Source organism: Rhipicephalus sanguineus, chromosome 3 (assembly GCF_013339695.2).
Source record: "Rhipicephalus sanguineus isolate Rsan-2018 chromosome 3, BIME_Rsan_1.4, whole genome shotgun sequence".
NCBI lineage: Eukaryota > Metazoa > Arthropoda > Arachnida > Ixodida > Ixodidae > Rhipicephalus > Rhipicephalus sanguineus.
The window spans coordinates 13,984,033-14,005,109 of NC_051178.1; the positions used below are offsets into that span (position 1 = coordinate 13,984,033).

Genomic DNA, 21,077 nt, shown 5'->3' on the forward strand with positions numbered 1-21,077 from the left:
AAAGGGTATTTCTGGCAAGCTAATGAAGTGATGTAACTGTAAAAATAATGAAATATATATATATATATATATATATATATATATATATATATATATATATATATATATATATATATATATATATATATATATATATATATATATATATATATATATATATATATATATATATATTGATTCTTCGAGCGCTTTTCGCACGAGCAAAATTGAATAAAGTTGCGGAGGTTGATATTTTTTTCCAAGAACAAGGCAAACTCAAACGGTAGAAATGAATTATGCACTGGTGGCCTGTTCGACGTACTACAAAAGAAAAAATAGTTTAGTTGCTGAAGGTGTAGCAGATCGTCGAAAAAAAATTGCGAATTTAACTTTTTTTCCTATTCACGAATGTAATGCAGGCCATGTTTGGCCCTATGTATGAGTGGGTGTAAATAATATGAAAGAAATAGCTACACAGAGTAAATAATTAAAATGAACTCACTCGTAATGTTCACAGCATCTGTAAGACAGATGTTTAGGTTGAAAAATGCACCGAAAGAGCATTACCTTGTACCAAAGTATAACAGTTGTCTCAATTACGCAAATCGTTAGAGTTCATTAAAATATGTACATGACCAACGTGATATTGATATCATTCGGGAATTTTCAATGAAACTATCAACCGCAGGCATTGATTGCTTCCGAAAATTGCAGCACACGTCACATCGTTCTTTCAGTATTTTTTAAAAGTGGCAAATGTTGCTACAAGTTAATTTGTATTGCTCTTAAGTGACACTCTGCTACCTGCTAATTTATCAATGCTTGAACACGAATGTGAAACATGCATATATGTCTCCAATAAGAAATTAAATTGCTTTGGTGAGTGTGTTAACATTGGTCATGCTTTGAATGGACATTTCTCTTGCACAGGAAACACAATGCAGTGACAGCCTATTTTGTACAATATTAATCCCTTTTCCATTTCGTGCCATTTGCAGAAAACCTTTTCGATTGTCCTCATGGCTGTTGCGGACAGCCAATACCTATTCAGGCTCATAGACGTCGGCGCCCCTGGAAGATTCAGCGATGGTGGCGTGTTCAAGGACTCTCCCATTGGAGAGCGACTGAAGCAGGGAAAGCTCGGCTTGCCCAGGGCTGCTTCGCTGCCAGGGTCATCCAAAAGTTGCCCTCATGTGTTCGTTGAAGACGAGGCATTTCAACTTCGACCTGACTTCATGAAACCTTTGTCAGGCAGCCGGACCGACCCAAAGGACATCATTTTCAACTATCGTCTCAGCCGTGCAAGGTAAACATTTTAAGATGAAAAATGCGTTGCAGTAGAATGTTGAGTGCGTGTATTTCAATTCGTTTATGGAATTTGCTAGGGCGAAAACGCATAATCTCGACAATACGCACAAGACATTACACAACCACGGTACACTTAACCTATCAGTATGGTAAGCCCTGCGGAAGGCAGGTTTATTGTGGATCTGGGAGAAAGGTGTCGGTTAAGGCGAATCACTTGTCATCATATGTTCAGATTTGAGGAACCAACAGGTAGCAGAAAAATTGTCAAGTGACACCACATTGAGGCTACTGGAAGCACAGGTTTCTTCGAAGAGAACTTTTGTCCTACTCTCAAGCAAGGAATATTTTTCTATACATGTTGCGGAGTTCCACCCTGGAGTTTTGCTTTTTGCTAATGGCCACCGAACTGAAATGCTCTCAACAGTGTCCTCGTGATTAAAACTCCCGAATAATTCTCCCACTTTCTTCTGCTCAGCTTTGATGCAGTTGAAATTTCACTTGTGGTTACGTTATCTTCATAAAAGTCAGCACAGGTAAAACGTGTACAGGAGAAGAAGAAACGAGAACAGCGCCTTCTGATAAGGTGTACTTTTGTTGCTCCATGTTCACTTTGTGCTATTTTAGGAGAATGAGATGGTGTAGTGATCGCTATAAAGATGTGCTGCTCGTTGTTTTTATACGTGGACTTGGTTGCATTTATCTTCTATGGTAAACTGTATGAAAAAAAGTTTACTTTAGATTTGTCGTATAATTTCACCTACACAGCAACGACAATTGAATTTTAGGAATGTGTTTCAGGTCAAGGTATTGAGCTCTTTGAATCGCAAGTCCGCACTGTGTAACATGAGTGTTATAAAATTTTTATTTTTCGTGTTTGTGGGCTCGTGTCTTTTTACAGACGGTGCATCGAAAATGCGTTTGGCATTCTCACAGCGAGGTGGCGGATCTATCACAGGGTGATCGACCTTAAACCTGAAAATGTTGACTATGTAATCAAGGCGACTTGTGTGCTGCATAACTTCTTGTGCCTGGAGTGTGGCGGTGGAGAGTACTACTGCCCAGTGGGTTATGCTGACTCTGAGGACACTTTTGGGAATCTTCGTGGGGGTGCATGGACGGAAGACATTGGAGCTCAACGAATGTTTCCCTTACAAGGCGCGCGAGCTGGGAAGTGCTCACGGTGTGCAAGCGATGTTCGCTCTTCCTTCATCGATTTTTTTTCAAACGAAGGGCAAGTACCGTGGCAGTGGAAACTGCCAGGACTACGGTGAACAGTGTGCACATAAATGATGTTCAAGTACATTTCCAATATGAATACAGCTTAAGTACTTCAGAGCTAGATTATTCTGACACACTGCAGTGCAAAAAAAAATGCACAGAACTCAAAACACGTACAGAACACAAACGATGACATAGCTGCCGTAGGTCGGCAAAAAAAGGTGGAGCTCACTCAACAAATATATTTTGTACGTTGCTCTGACTCGCGGCACAACCTGAGTCTGTGTGAGTCGACTCATGAGCGAGTTTGTCAACATATAATCGGAGCTAATGCTCAGTGCTTGTCGTCGCTGCAGTGTGTCGGAAATATTTAAGAAGTTCAACTTGCCATCTGCATTATGTAATGCATACTTTCGCCTTCCGTGCTCTGCCCAAGTGAGGGGTCCATGTTTAACAACTCCAAGAAGTGTGTGCTTTCAGATGCCCGAACTGACCCTGTGATGAAAAAAAAAGATTATTTGAAGTGTACAGTGATTATTAGGTACCACTCTCTGCAGCCAAAACGTTACGTATTTAAAGCCGCGTATGTTGAAAGTGTACCATGTTTGTTACTACAATGCATGCAGTGAAGTGCACTTGCATAATTCCTTGCCATGTTGCTTTAGTCTCGCCAACAACACTGGCAGTGAATATTGTACTCTCGATACCTGTGATTATTAGGTACCACTCTGCAGCCAAAACGTTACGTATTTAAAGCCATGTATGTTGAAAGTGTACCATGTTTGTTACTGCAATGCATGCGGTGAAGTGCACTTGCATAATTCCTTGCCATGTTGCTTTAGTGTTGCCAACAACACTGGCAGTAAATGTTGTACTCTCGATACCTGTGATTATTAGGTACCACTCTGCAGCCAAAACGTTACGTATTTAAAGCCACGTATGTTGAAAGTGTACCATGTTTGTTTCTGCAATGCATGCAGTGAAGTGGACTTGCATAATTCCTTGCCATGTTGCTTTAGTCTTGCCAACAACACTGGCAGTAAATGTTGTACTCTCGATACCTGTGATTATTAGGTACCACTCTCTGCAGCCAAAACGTTACGTATTTAAAACCGCGCATGTTGAAAGTGTACCATGTTTGCTACTGCAATGCATGCGGTGCAGTGCACTTGCATAATTCCTTGCCATGTTGCTTTAGTCTTGCCAACAACACCGGCAGTAAATGTTGTACTCTCGATTCGGCGACTTGAAAAATAAACAGTATGTTTATTATCATGTGAATGGTGTGTTATAAGATACAGTTAATTAAAAACACAGCGAAACTGCTTTATTGCAGTAAAAGCAACAATGTTACGAGGACAGATAAACTCTCGATAACTTAAACTCCAGGGGATCTCCGGATTTTGTTTGAATTATCAGGAGTCTGAATAATCAGAGGTTATCAAGACTCGGGGCAACATACCTACTAGCGTTGTCATGTTTATTGTTACTCAGGGCTGCAGCCACGTCATAAACGGCTCTGAACAAGTGCAAGTTTTTAGATTTTAGCGATCATACTGGTACCTGTAATTATACAACGCATCATAGCGTGTTTATTTTGAGGGATGAAATGTGTCCTTTGACAGCTGGTAGCCCCTTTTAAATTTTAAGACAGTTTCTCGCACGACAACAGTGTACTGCGGCAAATGTAACTTGAAGCGTTCAGCACGCGATCGACCAAGGCCAGACAGAGGGTCCTTTTTTTTTGTTCCTCGGTCAGTATGCGACTGTTGGTGCTTGCGGCCATGGTAGTTTGGCTGTGTTGTAGGAAGGTAATCGGTTTTATTTGTGGCTGTTACTTGCATAAAACCTTGAATGTTCAGATAGAAGCAACAAAGGCACCAGATATTTCCGGGCATGGACAAGCAAAAAGTTTGAATTAACTGGCTTCAAGATACATTGAAAGCATAGCGGGCCAACAAAAAATTTCAGATTTGTTTGAATTATCCAGAGTCTACTGTACTGAAAAATGCCTTTCAAGAGTCCGGCTCACTGTCATGCAGATACTTTGCAGCGGTGTTAAGCAAATCCAATTCCATGTCTTCCCTAAGCCTTGGTGGACATCGCCTCAGCTTGGCGGCAATAAGCTGCCCAAAATGCTCTGCCTCGTCCGGTACTTTGGACACAATGCTTGTAAGTGATGCTATTTCGTCGTCATATGGCTTCTTGCGTTTGCGACCACCCTCTGGCCGAGAATTTTGGCTGGAATTAGTTGAAATCTGGGTAGCTGCTGCTGAGCTCGTGCTCGCTTTTCTCCGTGTAGTACGTGGGCACGTGTCAGGTTCCGTCGAGGTGCTCGTTTCCGAATAGATGTCCGTGAACAGACTCATTGTTTCCTCATTGTTTTGTCCTTGCTCAGTGTCCTCACTCTCGACATCACGCAACTGCTCAAGGTTTCCCGAGGTACTACAGAACATACAGAAGAAAATACAGCAAGCATTACAATTGTATAGTTGCGTAGCATGCAAGTAAAATGTTCACTATAGTGTATGCAAGCACCTACAGAAATACAGGTAAAGAATGTTTACAATGCACCCTCACTAGGTGAAGTTGGAACGTGCAAAAAAAATGGTTGTAAATTCAAGACAAAGGAACCTCGTGCTGCGCATTATGCCAACAAGCAAACGCAGGCGGAGCAAAAGAGTGCGACTGGGTGTACACAAAGGCACATTGCTGGATCACTATCGCATGCATGCACATATGAAACTAACACATACGTGTTGAATCTTGCAAAAGATGCTATTTTGGCTATGGTTTCAGCGGACCGTAAAACAAACTCGTACTTTTCGCCACATCCCCAGCAAGTTAGTTTTCTCAGGGCCACAATTTTCTCGAAGACAGTAGTGGCACACACACAAGTTAAAACCCATTAGTAGTAATACTAATAATAATTGTGGACACCATACATCAAAAAACTACTATATTATTATGACAGGGCTCCAGAAATTTCGACCAACCGAGGTTCTTTATGCACCCAAATCTAAGCACACGGGCCTCTAGCATTTTGCCTCAATCGAAATGCGGCCGCCGCAGCTGGTATTCGATACCGCGACCTCCGGGTCAGCACTTGAACACCATCACCACAAGACCACCGCGGCGGGTAAGTTTAAACACATTCATGATGGAGAAAAGGTAAGTTATTTTAATGCTAACGCACATGGAACAGCGCATGAGAATTTTTATACGACTTCTTCGCAAAATGATTTTATGCGTATCATGAAACATTAACCTAATACATAGCAGATTACTTTTCCACGTTTTCCCCAAGCAAACGTCACAGGCAGGCAGTGTAACATGTTTTGATTGGTGCAGCAATGTAACTCCGCTCAGCTACTGAGCGCATGCATCGATAGCATGAGCGCTGGCATACCGACAAATGGAATAGTTACGACGACAAACTTGAACATGCGCGCATGCATACAATGCCGGACGGCGCATCGCGTCAATACGCTCAATTCATGTTCGAGCGTTCCGTAAAATTACATTTTCAAGAACGTCGCTGTCACATTGAGTACACATAAAAAAAAGAAAAACTCACGGCCGGCCTACGATGCTGTCTTGGAGAAACAGCAGGCGGTCGTAGAATATCCAGGACTTTACCGAATCTTCCACTTCGCTGTCCTCGGCTCCAGCACCACTTTGCAGGACAGGGTGGCGGGCTTTGAACACCCGTCGGAACGAATCCCTCAGGTTCTTCCAGCGTGCCTTCACTTCCCCCACTGCGTACAAACGATGGTTCGATTGTTATTCATAGGATGAAATGCGCACGCACCGAAACCGCCGTGATAATGTCATGGTCAAATAAATAATTCCTAGGCAAGGCGTGAATCAAGCTAGTGGGGACTCGGATTTGCTATGTGAAATATCATATTGCATGCAACAAAGTGCTTCATGCTGTGAACCATGCCTGACAAATGCCCCTACTGCAAGCTCGCATATTTTCGCTATATTGCGTTGTAATACCTCTTAAAAACACATTGCACGACACGCAGCATGCGTCCAAAAATTACTCACCGTTGGATCCCATTGCGGTTGCGACACGCCGCCATGCTACTTCTTTCAGTTGCTGGGACTTGTACAGCCGGCTCGTCATGTCCCATATCACGCTTTCTTTCTCAACTTCGTCGATAAGACGCTCGTTGAATTCGTGCTTTTCGAGGTTGGACATCGCTGCCTCACAAGAAGGGCCACCTCACACCAGAGCCGTATATTCCCTTTGGGAGAGTTCGGCGCTCTTTTGATCTCGCCGCCAGTCTGGCAACAGCGCGCTTCCGCGCCGCCGACGCCATTTCGTGCCGAGGTTTCTCGTGATGCTGTACCCGTGACGTCGCTGTCGGCATTTATGCTTCCTCTGTGACCGACCTGGTGTGTCTTTGCTGCTGATCGTGCACGTGTCGGCTGCGTGGAACATCGTGGACCTGCACGGACGTCGCAATGGGGGCTTGCAGCGCGGTCGCTGAAGAAAGGGTTCGCCAGAGACGGAGCGTTGCGGGCGCACGCCAACGCGAGCTTACAGTGCCGCGGCACAAAATGGCGGACAGCGCCGCGCCGCCGCTAAATTTGGATGGTTGTTGGCTCCGCCCCTCCGCCGAACTCTCCGAAGGAATATACGGCTCTGCCTCACACGACGACGATGTTGACATTGCAGCAAGCTACCATCATTGCAGCAAGCTACCACCGAAACATCAAAACGAGCCGTCGATCAAAATTAACGACAAAATACGGCCGCTGCCTCGCTCTCCACGTGAGATGGGGTTGTAAAGAAGGTAGGCTATAACTTGCATTCATTGAAGTACGCGCCGATTGGAAGCATCAAGAGCAAATTGCAACCGAAGCGAGGATCGATGATGCTGCCATGTTGCCGGAAATCGTCACGCTCACTTCCCGGCGACAAGCGATTTTTTCTAGTTTTCCAGAAAGCTTCCACGCGACAAGCGACGGCGATGGATGGCCCTCCGCGACAGCAAATTATGTCACTCGTCGCCGTCGCCCGAAAATCGCGTGCATGCGGTTGGGGCTTTATAGTGCTTCGCGCTCCCGCGGGGCGTTAAGGAATTGCTTGGAAAGGTTTATTAGCAAGAATCTCCCAATGCATTCACTCTCTCTCTTTATGCTATCTTCTGATGCTTTGTAATCATATCCCTCAATGAATTTTATTAGATATCCGCACTTAATAATTATTCGTCTATAACTATCAGTGCAATTAATTACTCCTTTAAATTGCAGAAGGGTGTCTTGAAGGGCCAATTGGTACCTGTACTGCACTGAAAGCAATGCAAAAACGGGACGAAGGGTAAGGAGCAAAAAAGACAAGCGCCGTTCCTTTGTTTCCTTAGCATTCGTGCCCTTTTCGCGCTGTTTTCAACGCAGTATCCTTTAAATTGTGATCTCTCGTAGACGTTTCTTGTGGCACATGCCGTGATAAATGACATCTATATTAAACGAATAAGTATCATTGATTACCAATTAATGATATTTGTCGTTGCTAATAAATAACGATATTCTAATATTTCCCGCCATAGTACTATAACTTAGAAGGCACTGAGATCGGGCTAGTTGGAACTGATCCATATTTTCTGTAAGCGCGAAGGACACGTAACACAATCGAAGCACACAGGACAAGCGCTACTTTCAACTAAGGTTTTAATGGGCGGCACACCAAATATATAGGTGTCGCCACCAGAAGGGAAAGGTAGAAAACATAGACAACATAAAAACCAATCGTACAAAAAGAGATACATACTATCGCAGGGCAGGGTCCAATCGTTCTAACACGTGTCAAGAGCATATGCGCAAGCAAGGCCTTAGTTACGAAAAACTTAACAGACATGTCTATTACGTTTTTCTTAACTAAGGTCTTGCTTGCGCAATGCTCTTGACACGTGTTAGAACGATTGGACCCTGCCCTGCGATAGTATGTATCTATTTTTATACGATTGTTATTTTTATGTTGTCTATGTTTTCTACCATTCCCTTCTGGTGGCGACACCTATATATTTGGTGTGCCGCCCATTAAAACCTTATTTGAAAGTAGCGCTTGTCCTGTGTGCTTCGATTGTGTTACGTGTCCTTCGCGCTTACAGAAAATATAGTACTATAACTGCGTAGATTGAGATACTAACTATCTATCTTAATTATGTCCTACACTGACAGCTCTCATCCCTACATTTAAAACATGTTGAATTCATTGGCACCATTCATTAGTAATGCACCGCATGCCAAGGTGCGAATGTAGATCTACGTTAGTAAGTGATTCTTACAGTGAAGTCTGCTTGGCTAACCTAGTTTTAAAAATGCTTGGCTGGTCTTGACTTGACCAGCCGAGTGTCGACACGTGCATTCACACGACGATGGACGAAATGTTCACGGGATCACATAGTAAATCACGAGTATAGGATAGGTGTTGAGCGTGTTCACTTGGGTGCAGCTAGGCAATCACAACACCAAGTAGGTTAATTAGCTGAAGTAGATTAATTAGAATAATTAGCTTAATAGCACTGTAACGGAAAAACAGCGCGAGAAGACAGGGGCGGAAGGGGCACACATACCGCGCTCGTGTGTGTGCCCCTTTCCGTCCCTGTATTCATGCGCTGTTTTTAGATGCGCAGTATCTTAAGGCGGAGCTCAATCCGGTGGTGGTGGTGGTGTGCGGCGTGACCACCCTTACTGCGCATGCGCATACCCTCTCCACACACCTCCTCTCAACTCACCCTCTCCTCTCCCTTTCCCCTCTCCACTTTACCTCTCCCCTCCCCTCTCCACTTTCCCTCTCCCCTCCCCCTTTCCACTCTTCCTCTGAAACGCGGGCTAGACATGCCGAAATTCTCTCCTGCGCAACGCCGCGATGAGCTCGAGCGCATGCGCGTCCCCTCCGCTTCTCTCTGCTCTCCCACGCTGCCCCCCTCTCGCCCGCCTGTCGACCGCGTTCCCCGCTCGCCCTGTGAGAATTAACGGCCAGGCTAGATGGAAGATACGACGCGCGTAGCGTCCCTCTTCGCGTTCCACGACGCGAGGTCGGTAGCATGCCCAAGAAACGCCAACGGAACGCGATTGTGCAAGTGCTCCGGCTTCGCGTCGCCTCATGGTCCCCTTTAGCGGGAGATGGTGTAATTTTTATTGCGATAGCAATTATATGGACAGTCTCGGCTGGAAAATGTCCGTCCCCGTCGCCGTCATTCACCGTATATGTATATGTATGTATATATATAGAAATGCCACAAAGAAAAATAATTAGGAAATTCTTTCCGACGCGCGGAATCGAACGGGCGACCTGTCGCTTTGCAGCCCGCCGCGTTCGACGTTAGGCCACGACAGCACCGTCTCTCAGCCTGCTAACGGCGAGCTATTTTATACACCATGTAATTCAGCATGCTTTCTTAGTGGCCACATAGATGGCACGACGTGTGCGCGTGTGGCGCGCTTTGGGGATCGTCGCCCCGCCCCTGCGAACGCCGTTGCTGTTCGCTCCACAGGGCGTCGTCGCTTTCGTGCGCTTATCTCAAGGAAAGAAGGGGCGGCCGGTGGGCTGCTTCGCTTCGCTCGCTGCAGCGGCCACGTTTGCGAAAGGAGCGCGCTGTTCAAACAGAAATAAGTAACAACTGTGACAATTAGTTCGCGCTTGTCTTGTGTGTACCTGTTCGTTCGTTTCGTGAGTCCTGCTTTATGTTTGAGCAGTGCGCTTCAAGTGGCAAGCTGTGACGCATTAGTTCGCGCTCGTCCTGTGTGCGTTCTTTTCGTGCGTCCTTTGGGCTCGAGCGACGCGCTGGCAATTTCGAGCTGCTTTCCGTTCTTCGCGCTACATTAAAATTTATTGCTATCGCAATCATTGCTTCGCCGTTGCGGCGAAACTGTGACTTTTTTCATTACAATGCTACCAAACCAACCAGCCCGCCTACATCCAATAGCTTAATAAGTCTAAGTGGCACATTGGAGACTTGGTCTTGATTAGCTAGCATCCCAAGTCAGACTAGCCTTAATTATAGGTTAATTAACTTAATTAGAGCGTAATTATCTTAACTCGCGCATTCGAGGCTTGGTCTCGACTAGCTTGTATTCGATGTCAATGTAAGCCTAATTAACTGATTCGCCTAATTAAACCCAAATAGGCTCAGCACCATTTACTCTTAATTAGGCTTTGCTCGGCACATCTTGCCGAGCGGGAAATGGCTACGCATACCAGAATCTCAACTCGGTTTAATCGAGGGTGATAACCCTTTGACTTAATTATGCCTGGCTAATTAGGTTCTGCCCTGCTCAACTAGGTTTAATTAGGATTGGCTACGATTCACTTGTCTTAACTAGGCCAGCATGATGATGATTGTTTGTCTACATCGCGAGTCAGACAAAGGGTGGGCATAACAGCTCTGATGTAAAAATAAATATTTTATTTGTGCTGCAGAGCCCCTAATTGCCAATTAGCAAAACATTCTAAATGTATTCAGCCTCTCCTTCTATGCTTTCATTTGATGCATTACAATGATATCGTCGTAATATATTTATTGATCATCTACCCACATTTGATAATTGCCTACAACGATCACTAATGAACTGTAATATATGTTTCTCGTGCATAAAATTTCATTTGACACTTTAATCACACGGTTTCAAAAATTTTCCCCAAAAATCATCCCTGATTAGTAATCATCGTTCACTACCACTAAAGATAATTGCGTGTCATTATCTATCTCTCATCGTAATTTCGTACATGAATACCCTATATATTTGAAATCCAAGGTTTGACGGAATCCCGTCTGGTCGGGAGGAGGCATTGAAGAAAAGGAATAAACGCCGACCACAATAAAAACACTTTAAAAACAAACAAGACGTTTCGGCTCCCGCACGGGAGCCTTGTTCACAAAGAAGTGTAAAGTCAGTTACGTTTCAATAGGTGCCGCAAGCATCGCGCATACACGTGAGCAAAGTTTCCGTCGTTGCGGTTGAGCGTGCGCTCTGTCGTCTGTATTATCAAGGATTCCAGATTAAGACGCGAAGACAATTTTCTTTCTTTTTCAATGATGCTGGCGCTGTCCCAATCGATTACATGGCCAGTCGATTTTGTGTGTTCCGCCAAAGCATTAGATGCAGCGTTCTTTTTCTTGACGTCGTAGCGGTGTTGTTTTACTCTCTGCTCAAAATTTCCCGTCTCGCCCACGTAAACATGATCGCATCCGGCACAAGGGATGCTGTATACCACTCCGGGATACTTTTCTTTTGCCAATTTTTCTTTCACATTCACCAGCGAGTGTTTTAGCTTGTTTGCTGGAACATGGGCGATTTGCACGTTGTATCTGCTGAATACTCGGGCCAAAGATTCGCTGATTCCGGGCACATATGGTACCGCTGCTCGCTTTTTTGGAGGCGCGTCAACATGACGTGCAGAGCATGACAGTCTGTTTTCAACAGAGCGAATAAAAGAATCCGGGTACCCACTAGAAATAAGGTCGTGATGCGTCTTATTACGTCGGCCGAAGCATCTTTTTGGTCCGAGCAGATGCGGTTTGCTCGAAGCAGTAGAGAAGAAACAACTGACCGTTTCTGGGAGGCTGGATGCACGGAATTAAAATTCAAATATCGGCGAGTGTCGGTGGCTTTTCTATACACGGAAAACGATAATGCATGGTTGTTGCGCTTAACCAGTACATCAAGGAAAGGAAGTTGGCCATGCTGTTCTTCCTCGACAGTGAACTTGATAGCTGGATTCATGTTATTCAGGTGATTCGTAAAGGCTGGGAGAGTGTCCCTCTTAATTATGCTGAAACAATCGTCAACGTAACGAAGAAAAACTTTTGGCTTCAGGGTAAAGGAATTCAGTGCACGTTTTTCAATCAATTCCATTGTTAAATGGGCGGCTGTAACTGATACAGCGGCCCCCATCGCTGTTCCGTGCACCTGCCTGTAAAATGTGCCCTCGAAGACGAAATACGTATTGTCAAAACAAAACTTCAAAAGCCTTCGAAGGTCCGGTACATCGATGGGGCACCTCTCGGCAAGAGTTCCGTCCGCTTCTAGAGCCGCGGTGCATGCTTCCAAAGCCAAGTCCGTCGGGATACTTGTGTATAATGCTTGAACGCCGAAGGAGACTAGCATTTCGTCGTCGTCTAGTGTGCAGTTGTGCACTTTCTCGACGAAGTCTAAGAAGTGATGAACATGCGTAGAAGTTTTTCCCGCGATGGGAGTTACGTGGGCGAGACGGGAAATTTTGAGGAGAGAGTAAAACAACACCGCTACGACGTCAAGAAAAAGAACGCTGCATCTAATGCTTTGGCGGAACACGCAGAATCGACTGGCCACGTAATCGATTGGGACAGCGCCAGCATCATTGAAAAAGAAAGAAAATTGTCTTCGCGTCTTAATCTGGAATCCTTGATAATACAGACGACAGAGCGCACGCTCAACCGCAACGACGGAAACTTTGCTCACGTGTATGCGCGATGCTTGCGGCACCTATTGAAACGTAACTGACTTTACACTTCTTTGTGAACAAGGCTCCCGTGCGGGAGCCGAAACGTCTTGTTTGTTTTTAAAGTGTTTTTATTGTGGTCGGCGTTTAACCCTATATATTTCATGTACGTATCCTTCTATACTGAAATCCTTCTATTATGAGCTTAAAATTCGTGATTTCATTATTACAAGTGATGGCTATATTGTCAGGGTGCAAATATGCATAATGTTGCAGTGAATTCTTGCTGGTCAACTTTGTTATTTATCCATAATAATTCAGCTAAAATACCCCTAATCACCAATTGCAACTTAAGATTCTTATATCTTCCATCCTCTTCGTCTCCACTTCCATGTGATACATTGCAACGCGATCCTCCGATTAGTCGATTCTTACTTACCCCTATCTTGTTTAACACTAAGTGTAAGTATTAATAAGTCCAGAGTACAATTACCGTATATTTTATACATTATATTAGTAATTAGCTATAACAGTAGCTACTGCTGGTTACATGCGATAGCCATCTATATCAATGGCGCACATTGCAATAATATCTATAAATATATATTATACATGTCCTTCTATACTGACCGCTATCACCAATAAGTTTTAATTAAATTGTTAAATTCATTAGTACATTTGGTTACATATACTCAATAGAGGAAGATTCGCATGCGTATCAATGCCTCTCGCTAATTCTTACTTGCTTTGAATTACGAGGAGCTATTCTCGTTTTTGATCATCTGCTCTAATTAACCTAAGATTTCACATTGCAAATTATCAACTGAGGACCTCCACAGCAATCATACCCTCCATATCTTGAGCACCTTCAAGAAAAACAAACTTGCATAAAAACACTGATATTTCACGTGTTTTGGGGCCACCGAAAACGCTATGAAGCGCATGCACCCTTATAAGGTGCTTTTGCTGCAATGCACTTTTTACAAAAGTTCCCGTCAAACCTCAGAAACTTCACCAACATCAGTCAAACTTCACAGGTACGAAGACTGAATCATCGAGATTGGGTCACTTCAGTGATTTAAGCAGGTGAGGGCGCATTGTTTCTATATAAATTTTTGAATTCCCTCCTATAGAGTTTTACATAGCACATAAAAGTGGTTCTCGAACCCAGGAAATATATGGGAATGAAGAAAAACTTCTCGCACTGTGAGATTATGGCTCCCAGATTAATGGACGAAGTCATTTAAGCGTATATTGAAGGCTTGCAATACAATAAATATTTAAAGGTCGTGTCCCATTCAGTGACGCTGCCACTCAGCAGCCAACGCAACAGATGGCGCTATTGTCGATGTCCCGAATTCCACGACATGTCTATAGAGGGTTTCACTGTTTACTAACACAGGCCCTGGACCGCTTCCGGTTTCCTGCGCTGGCGTAGGCTAGCAGGATTGGCGGGGAACAAAAGCCTTGGCGAGTAGCCCGTAGAGTTTCAACACTTTTCTCCCTGTGTGTAGCGAAATATTTGAATCAAATATTCTTCTAAGCTACACACAACACTAAAAGTATTAGTGTTTAACTATAAACGCCTTTCTTTTATGTGAAACTGGAAAAAGAGTATTCCCTTGCTCTGACAAATCTTTAAAAAACGCTTTACGCTTCGGCGTTGCAGAATAATAAATGAGGTGACCAGAAGTTTCTTGGGGTACACCACGTGCTCCTGCTATCGCAATCTTGAAACCGTCTATACTCGGGGACGACTTTCTGTGGCATTGAAAGGAAAGCTACGGGGGCGGAGCGTCTGCACATGTACTGATACGTGAAGTAGTCCGGTTTGACGTGCGTCTCGTAACGCCGTGGAAAGTCATGGCTAGCGTTGCATTCCGACGCAAACGCAGCTGAGCGTGTAAGGTTGTGATGCAGGTTCTTTCTTTTTCTGTTTTCGACAGCTCTTTTTACGACGTGAGCGTCGGAGAGCTTTGTCAGTGACGAAGCCGTTGGTTTAAACACACAAAAAAAACTTTAATAAACCATTAGAGAGGGGAAAAGTCTACAAAACACTAAACACTGAACAAAAAGTTCACGGCACACGGCAAAACTTTCTTAAACACAAACAAAACACAATTTCAAAGTTTTAAGTTAAGCGGTAAAGTTCCGGCGCGGTTGAACAGCAGAGTGGGGAAGAATATTAGTCTGGTCTCACCCACTACCGAAGGCTTGGCTGGAGGACCGTAGAGTCGACGGGTCTGCCTGGTGTTGACGAGGGGGCGGTCGATGCTCGGCGATGCAGGGCGAAGCCAAGATTAGCCCGATGAGGCGGATCGATGCAAGACTCGGGCCCGAAGCCCAACTGCCGTTGCTTTGCCTGCACCGGGATCAGCAGGCCTTGCTCTCGAACGGACGAACCGTTGAGGTTCGCCCTCCCTGGACGCCGCAGTCCGAAGGTTCCGGCCGGGTGAAGTCCTGAAGGCTCGGGTCCGTAACCCGACTGCCCGTCTTCAGCGCCCGGCTACCGTCTTGCTGTCCCGTTCGCCTCGAACTGCCAATTCTCAGTCTTCCAGGCTTTCCTCGACCTCAGGCACACTTGTTTTCTTCTGATTGGCGCTGAGGAACTGCGTGGTGGTCATCTATTGGCTTCGGGTAGCTCCGTGTTTTTACCGCATTGGATCTTGTTTACTTTTTATTTTCCTTCTTGCGCCCCGCGCTCTTACGCGCCACGGTCCTCGACGTCGTCGTTTTTGTATAGGGAATCCCGCACGTGCCTTCAGTCTTCTTTTCACGTCGCGCACTTTTCAAACATGCACGTAACGCGCACCACTGTCATCACAATGGCCCCCTTTTCGAGAAGTTTTTCCGTTCGAAAAACTGTTGCTCGGTGCGCGAAACACATAAGCTATCACCTCTAAGCACTCTAAACACCACACACTTTGTTCTTTGGCACGTCTCACGTCGAAACAATGAGGAGCACAACACGTAGCACTAAACGACCAACGATAGAACATTGGCACCAACCATAACGAAAAAATGGTGCAATAACTATAGTATAACATCAATAGAACTCTATAACACAGACAATCTTACAACAGGAACATACGGGGATAGTCACTGCAATCTACTCATATAGTCGGCCCCCACATTCTCAGATCCCTTAATATGTTCTATGCGAAAGGTGTATTCCTGCAGGGCTAAACTCCATCGCAGTACTCTGCTGTTGAGGTGCTTCGCCCGAGATAAATACTGCAGTGGTTGGTGATCTGTTTGAACTATGAAAGATGTTCCATATAAAAATATGTGGAACTTCTCCACAGCCCAAACTAACGCGAGGCACTCCCGCTCGATGGCCGAGTAGTTCTGTTCTCGGGGAAGTAGTTGACGATTGGCGTATGATACTGGGTGCAAAACACCATCGTGTTCTTGCATAAGGACTGCACCGATGCAAGAGTCGGAAGCGTCACTGCGGAGTATAAATCCACGTTTGAGATCCGGAGCTTTTAAAATGGGTCCAGACGCCATGGCGTGTTTAAGTGTTTCGAACGCTTCCTCTCGTTGGCTGTTCCAACAGATCTTGTTGTTCTCCCTTTTCTTTGTCATTTCTGTCAGAGGCTGAGCCTTCTCTGCGTAGTGAGGTATTAGATCGCGATAATATCCTGTCAAGCCGAGAAAAGAGCGCAGTTGTTTCTTTGTAGCGGGTCGTGGGGCTTTTGCAATCTTTGCAATTGTATCCTCTACCGGTTGAATTGTTCCATCTCCCAGTCGATGACCCAGGAAAACTATCGACGTCATTCCGACCTCCGACTTCTGGGGCTTGATTGTTAGTCCAGCCTCTCGGATCCTATTCAACAGGCTATGTAATGTTTGGATATGTTCCTCCCAAGTTGTCGTAGCGACGAGAACATCATCGATGTAATGCACGACGTTCGGCATGCCCTGAAGGAGACGTCTCATTAGCCGAGTAAACACTGCGGACGCTGTCTTGATACCGAACGGCATATAGAGGAAGTGGTAATGTCCGGATTGAGTGGAGAATGCAGTTTTTAGCCGTGACTCTTTGTCCATGGGCACCTGCCAATAGCCTTTAGTAAGGTCAAATTTGGAAAAGAATTTTCTGGTGCCGATCTCAGTAAACAATATATCCGTTCTTGGAAGGGGTTCTGCGTCAGAGACTAACACATCATTAATGCGACGAAAGTCAATGCAGGCACGATAACTCTTATCTGGCTTCTTCACCAACACCAATGGCGAGTTGTATGGCGAGTCAGACTCTTCAATCACCCCGAGCCGCAGCATTTCTTCTACTTCTTTCTCGACTATCTCTTTCATTGCGAAAGGTAGCGGATATTGCTGAGTGTTGATGGGATCAGACGTTGTCAGTTGGAGACGGCACTCTAACAAGTTTGTCTTTCCAGGCACTTCGGAAAAGACGTCTTTGTGGGTGGTTAGGAGCTCGAGAACTTCTTCTCGCTGACTTTCCCGAAGGTTAGGACCAAGCTTGATTGCTTCCGTACCCAATCCCTCTGTAGACTTGAAAGTAGGCACAGGTGTGTCCGTCTCCTCCTCCTCCACTACAATGAAAGATGCTGACTGAGGGGATATTTGATGCGGACGCTCTTCGTAGCGTTTTAGCATATTAATATGAAACAGCTTAGTCGTATGTCCCATGTCCAGCCAGTAGTCGAAGTTACCTTTCTTTCCTGTGATCATGAAGGGCCCCTTCCAATGCATTAGCAGTTTGTTTTCCGTCGTGGGAAGTAGTATAAGGGCGCGGTCTCCAACCTTTAGCCGACGTATTCGACTTCCCCGGTCGTAGTATTTCTTTTGAGTTACTTTAGCTCGTGACAGGTTCTCTTGCGCCAACTGTAATGTTTTTTCCAGTCGATCTCTGAGATCCAAGACATATCCATATGTTGTCTTCACCTCTTCGCTTTGGTGGTCTCCGGTCCATAACTCCTTCAGCAGACTAAGAGGACCCCGAACATGTCTACCGTAGATCAGCTCGAAAGGCGAAAATCCCAGACTGGCTTGCGGGACTTCCCGATACGCAAACAAGAGGGGTGCTAGTAACCGGTCCCATGACTTAGGTTCCTCTTGGCACAATTTACGTAACATTTGCTTCAGTGTGCCATTAAACCGTTCCACTAACCCATTACATATGGGGTGATAGGGAGTGGAGCTGAGATGCTTGATCGCCAACAAGTCATTGACTTCTCTCATTAGCTCTGATGTGAAGCATGATGCTTGATCGCACAGTACTTCACGTGAGAACCCAATTCTAGAAAACATCTCTATCAATCCCTCGGCTACTGTGGCCGAATCGATGGATGGCAGGGCTATCGCATCGGGGTATCTAGTGGCGAAGTCCACTAATGTTAATATATAGCGGTTACCCATATGTGATATTGGCTTTAAGGGACCGATGATATCCACTGCCACTCTTTCGAATGGCGTGTCTATCAACGGCATGCGACCGAGAGGTGCCTTGCCCACTTTGCTCTTGGGATATGTACGCTGGCATGTGTCGCAAGAGCGCACGTATCTTCTCACTGCTTCTTGGACTCCCGGCCAATAAAAGGATTGTAGAACACGATCAATTGTTCTCTTTATTCCTTGGTGCCCCGACATCAATGTTTCGTGCGCCAAAGTAAGCACTTGTCCACGCAGTCTTTGTGGCACTACTACTTGTTGGATCATTTTACCAGAAGGTAGCCGGTAATAGCGGTATAGCACCCCCTTTTCTATTTGGAACGAGTAGGACTCCGATCTTCCTTGTAGTACTTGACCTACTTTGTTCCTGCAAGAATCTAAGGTCTTGTCCTCCTTTTGGGCGGCGCCAAGATCCTTTCTGGTCATTTTCAAGGCGCATACATCGCTCTTGGAAGAGGCCGGTCGTTGCTCTCTGCTTTTCACACCGACAACCAAGGATTCAAGAAAACCGCCTTCTCCCTCTGTTTCTTTACCACTTGCGATGCATTTGGAGTTGGGTCTCCCCACACTTCTTTCTTCCCACTTCTTATCGGGGTCATGGACTTCTCGTGAACCTGGTACGTTTCCGACGATAATGTCATACAGAGGTTTTACCATGCATTTGACGATAGATGTACCAGAAAAATAAGGTGAATGAATCCCCACCTCTGCCTCAGGAACGGTGATGCTGCTGCCATCGGCTAAGAACAGCGTAGCGGTAGTACCCGTCAGAGCTTCATCGGGTACCAAAGAACGACGCACCACCAGCGTGTTGCTACCCGAATCTCGCAATACTGAGACAGTCTGGCCGAAGATTCTACCCTGTAACACGGGCATGTGGTGGGTTGCGAACTTCGGGTGAATTTTCACCGCGCCAGCCACGTCCTCTTGCTTATCCAGCGTATGGTTATGTTCTCTTGCGGACTCTTCTGGCGACAAAAGGCATGAGGTCTTGTTGGCTGGTCCGTTCTTCTTTGAGCAGGTCTTGTTATCATGCCCTGTCTTGTGGCAATATCCGCAAAAAGGTTGCTTGAGCTTCGATCGGCATTCCGACGCCCTGTGACCCATCTTGCCACATACAAAACAGTGCACTGAACCTCTCTCAGATGAACCTCCCACTTTTTCTGAGTTCTTGCTCTCCGTTTTTTACGGAATACTAGCAAGTTGGGTTGCCTCTGAGCTTCCAAAAAATTGTCGGAGGCCTCTGCCAGGTCCTCCAACTTGCTGTAGCTCTTTTCACGCAAGAATAGCGCCAACCGTTGGTGACAGTTGCTTAAGAACTGTTCCGTAACTATTAAGTTACGAAGAGCCGAATACTCCTTCTCGGTCTTGGACATTTCGACCCAACGATCGAAAAAACTCAGTAGCCTAGTTGCGTACTGCTTGCCCGTTTCACCGTCCTGTGGCTTGCTTTGTCGGAACTTTTCCCGGTAGCCTTCTGCCGTAAAACGGAAACGCTGAAGCAACGCCAACTTAGCTTTATCGTAGTCGAGGGAATCCTCTGGTGACAGCCTTCCAAACACCTTTAAAGCTTCTCCGCTCAAGCATAAACTTAGAGCCGTGGCCCATTTGTCTCTAGGCCATTCTTGACCGGTGGCGACCCTCTCGAACCTCTTTAAGTAGGCGTCCAAGTCGCCCCGGCTTTCATTAAATCCCGGTATAAAATTGTGAGGATTCACAATGCATGGAACGCTTGATCCCTGCGCTTGGTCACCCGTTCTTGTCTCCACACGGTTACCCTCAGCTTCGGCGACTTTGAGACGCAATAGCAAGTTCTGGTTCTCCATTTCCAGCTGCTCCTTCTTGGCACGTGTCTCCAGTTCGAGTTGTTCCTTCTTAGCTTCGCGTTCCGCAGCCCGTTCCTCTCGCGCTTGTGCCTCCTTCTCATCGTACCAAGCTTTGAACTCCGCCCCTTCAATCCCCATACGTTCCGCCAACGCCATTAGCTCCCGCATGTTCGTCATGATTTAAACCGCGTCCGAAACCCAAAATGAAAAACAAACGGCTTCGTCCTGTCGCTGCGGACGCCAATTTGTGATGCAGGTTCTTTCTTTTTCTGTTTTCGACAGCTCTTTTTATGACGTGAGCGTCGGAGAGCTTTGTCAGTGACGAAGCCGTTGGTTTAAACACACAAAAAAAACTTTAATAAACCATTAGAGAGGGGAAAAATCTACAAAACACTAAACACTGAACAAAACGTTCACGGCACACGGCAAAACTTTCTTAAACACAAACAAAACACAAGTTCAAAGTTTTAAGTTAAGCGGTAAAGTTCCGGCGCGGTTGAACAGCAGAGTGGGGAAGAATATTAGTCTGGTCTCACCCACTACCGAAGGCTTGGCTGGAGGACCGTAGAGTCGACGGGTCTGCCTGGTGTTGACGAGGGGGCGGTCGATGCTCGGCGATGCAGGGCGAAGCCAAGATTAGCCCGATGAGGCGGATCGATGCAAGACTCGGGCCCGAAGCCCAACTGCCGTTGCTTTGCCTGCACCGGGATCAGCAGGCCTTGCTCTCGAACGGACGAACCGTTGAGGTTCGCCCTCCCTGGACGCCGCGGTCCGAAGGTTCCGGCCGGGTGAAGTCCTGAAGGCTCGGGTCCGTAACCCGACTGCCCGTCTTCAGCGCCCGGCTACCGTCTTGCTGTCCCGTTCGCCTCGAACTGCCAATTCTCAGTCTT

The 21,077-nt window shown here is 45.8% G+C and overlaps 2 protein-coding genes across 2 annotated transcripts; one reads left to right on the top strand and one right to left on the bottom strand.

The window, feature by feature from the left end:
* The first annotated feature begins 998 nt into the window (after nucleotides 1-998).
* Nucleotides 999-2,719, top strand: LOC119384835 (uncharacterized). The gene is made up of 2 exons (XM_037652521.2): nucleotides 999-1,285; nucleotides 2,186-2,719. The coding sequence occupies exons 1-2, from the start codon at nucleotides 999-1,001 to the stop codon at nucleotides 2,556-2,558; spliced, it is 660 nt and encodes a 219-aa protein (XP_037508449.1). The 3' UTR covers nucleotides 2,559-2,719.
* Nucleotides 2,720-4,520: 1,801 nt separating this feature from the next.
* Nucleotides 4,521-20,325, bottom strand: LOC119384809 (transcription factor Adf-1). The gene is made up of 4 exons (XM_037652504.1): nucleotides 20,139-20,325; nucleotides 6,559-6,714; nucleotides 6,083-6,263; nucleotides 4,521-4,950 (listed from the first exon to the last, which is right to left on the bottom strand). Exons 1-4 carry the CDS (start codon nucleotides 20,323-20,325, stop codon nucleotides 4,521-4,523), a joined length of 954 nt encoding a protein of 317 aa, XP_037508432.1.
* Nucleotides 20,326-21,077: the final 752 nt, after the last annotated feature.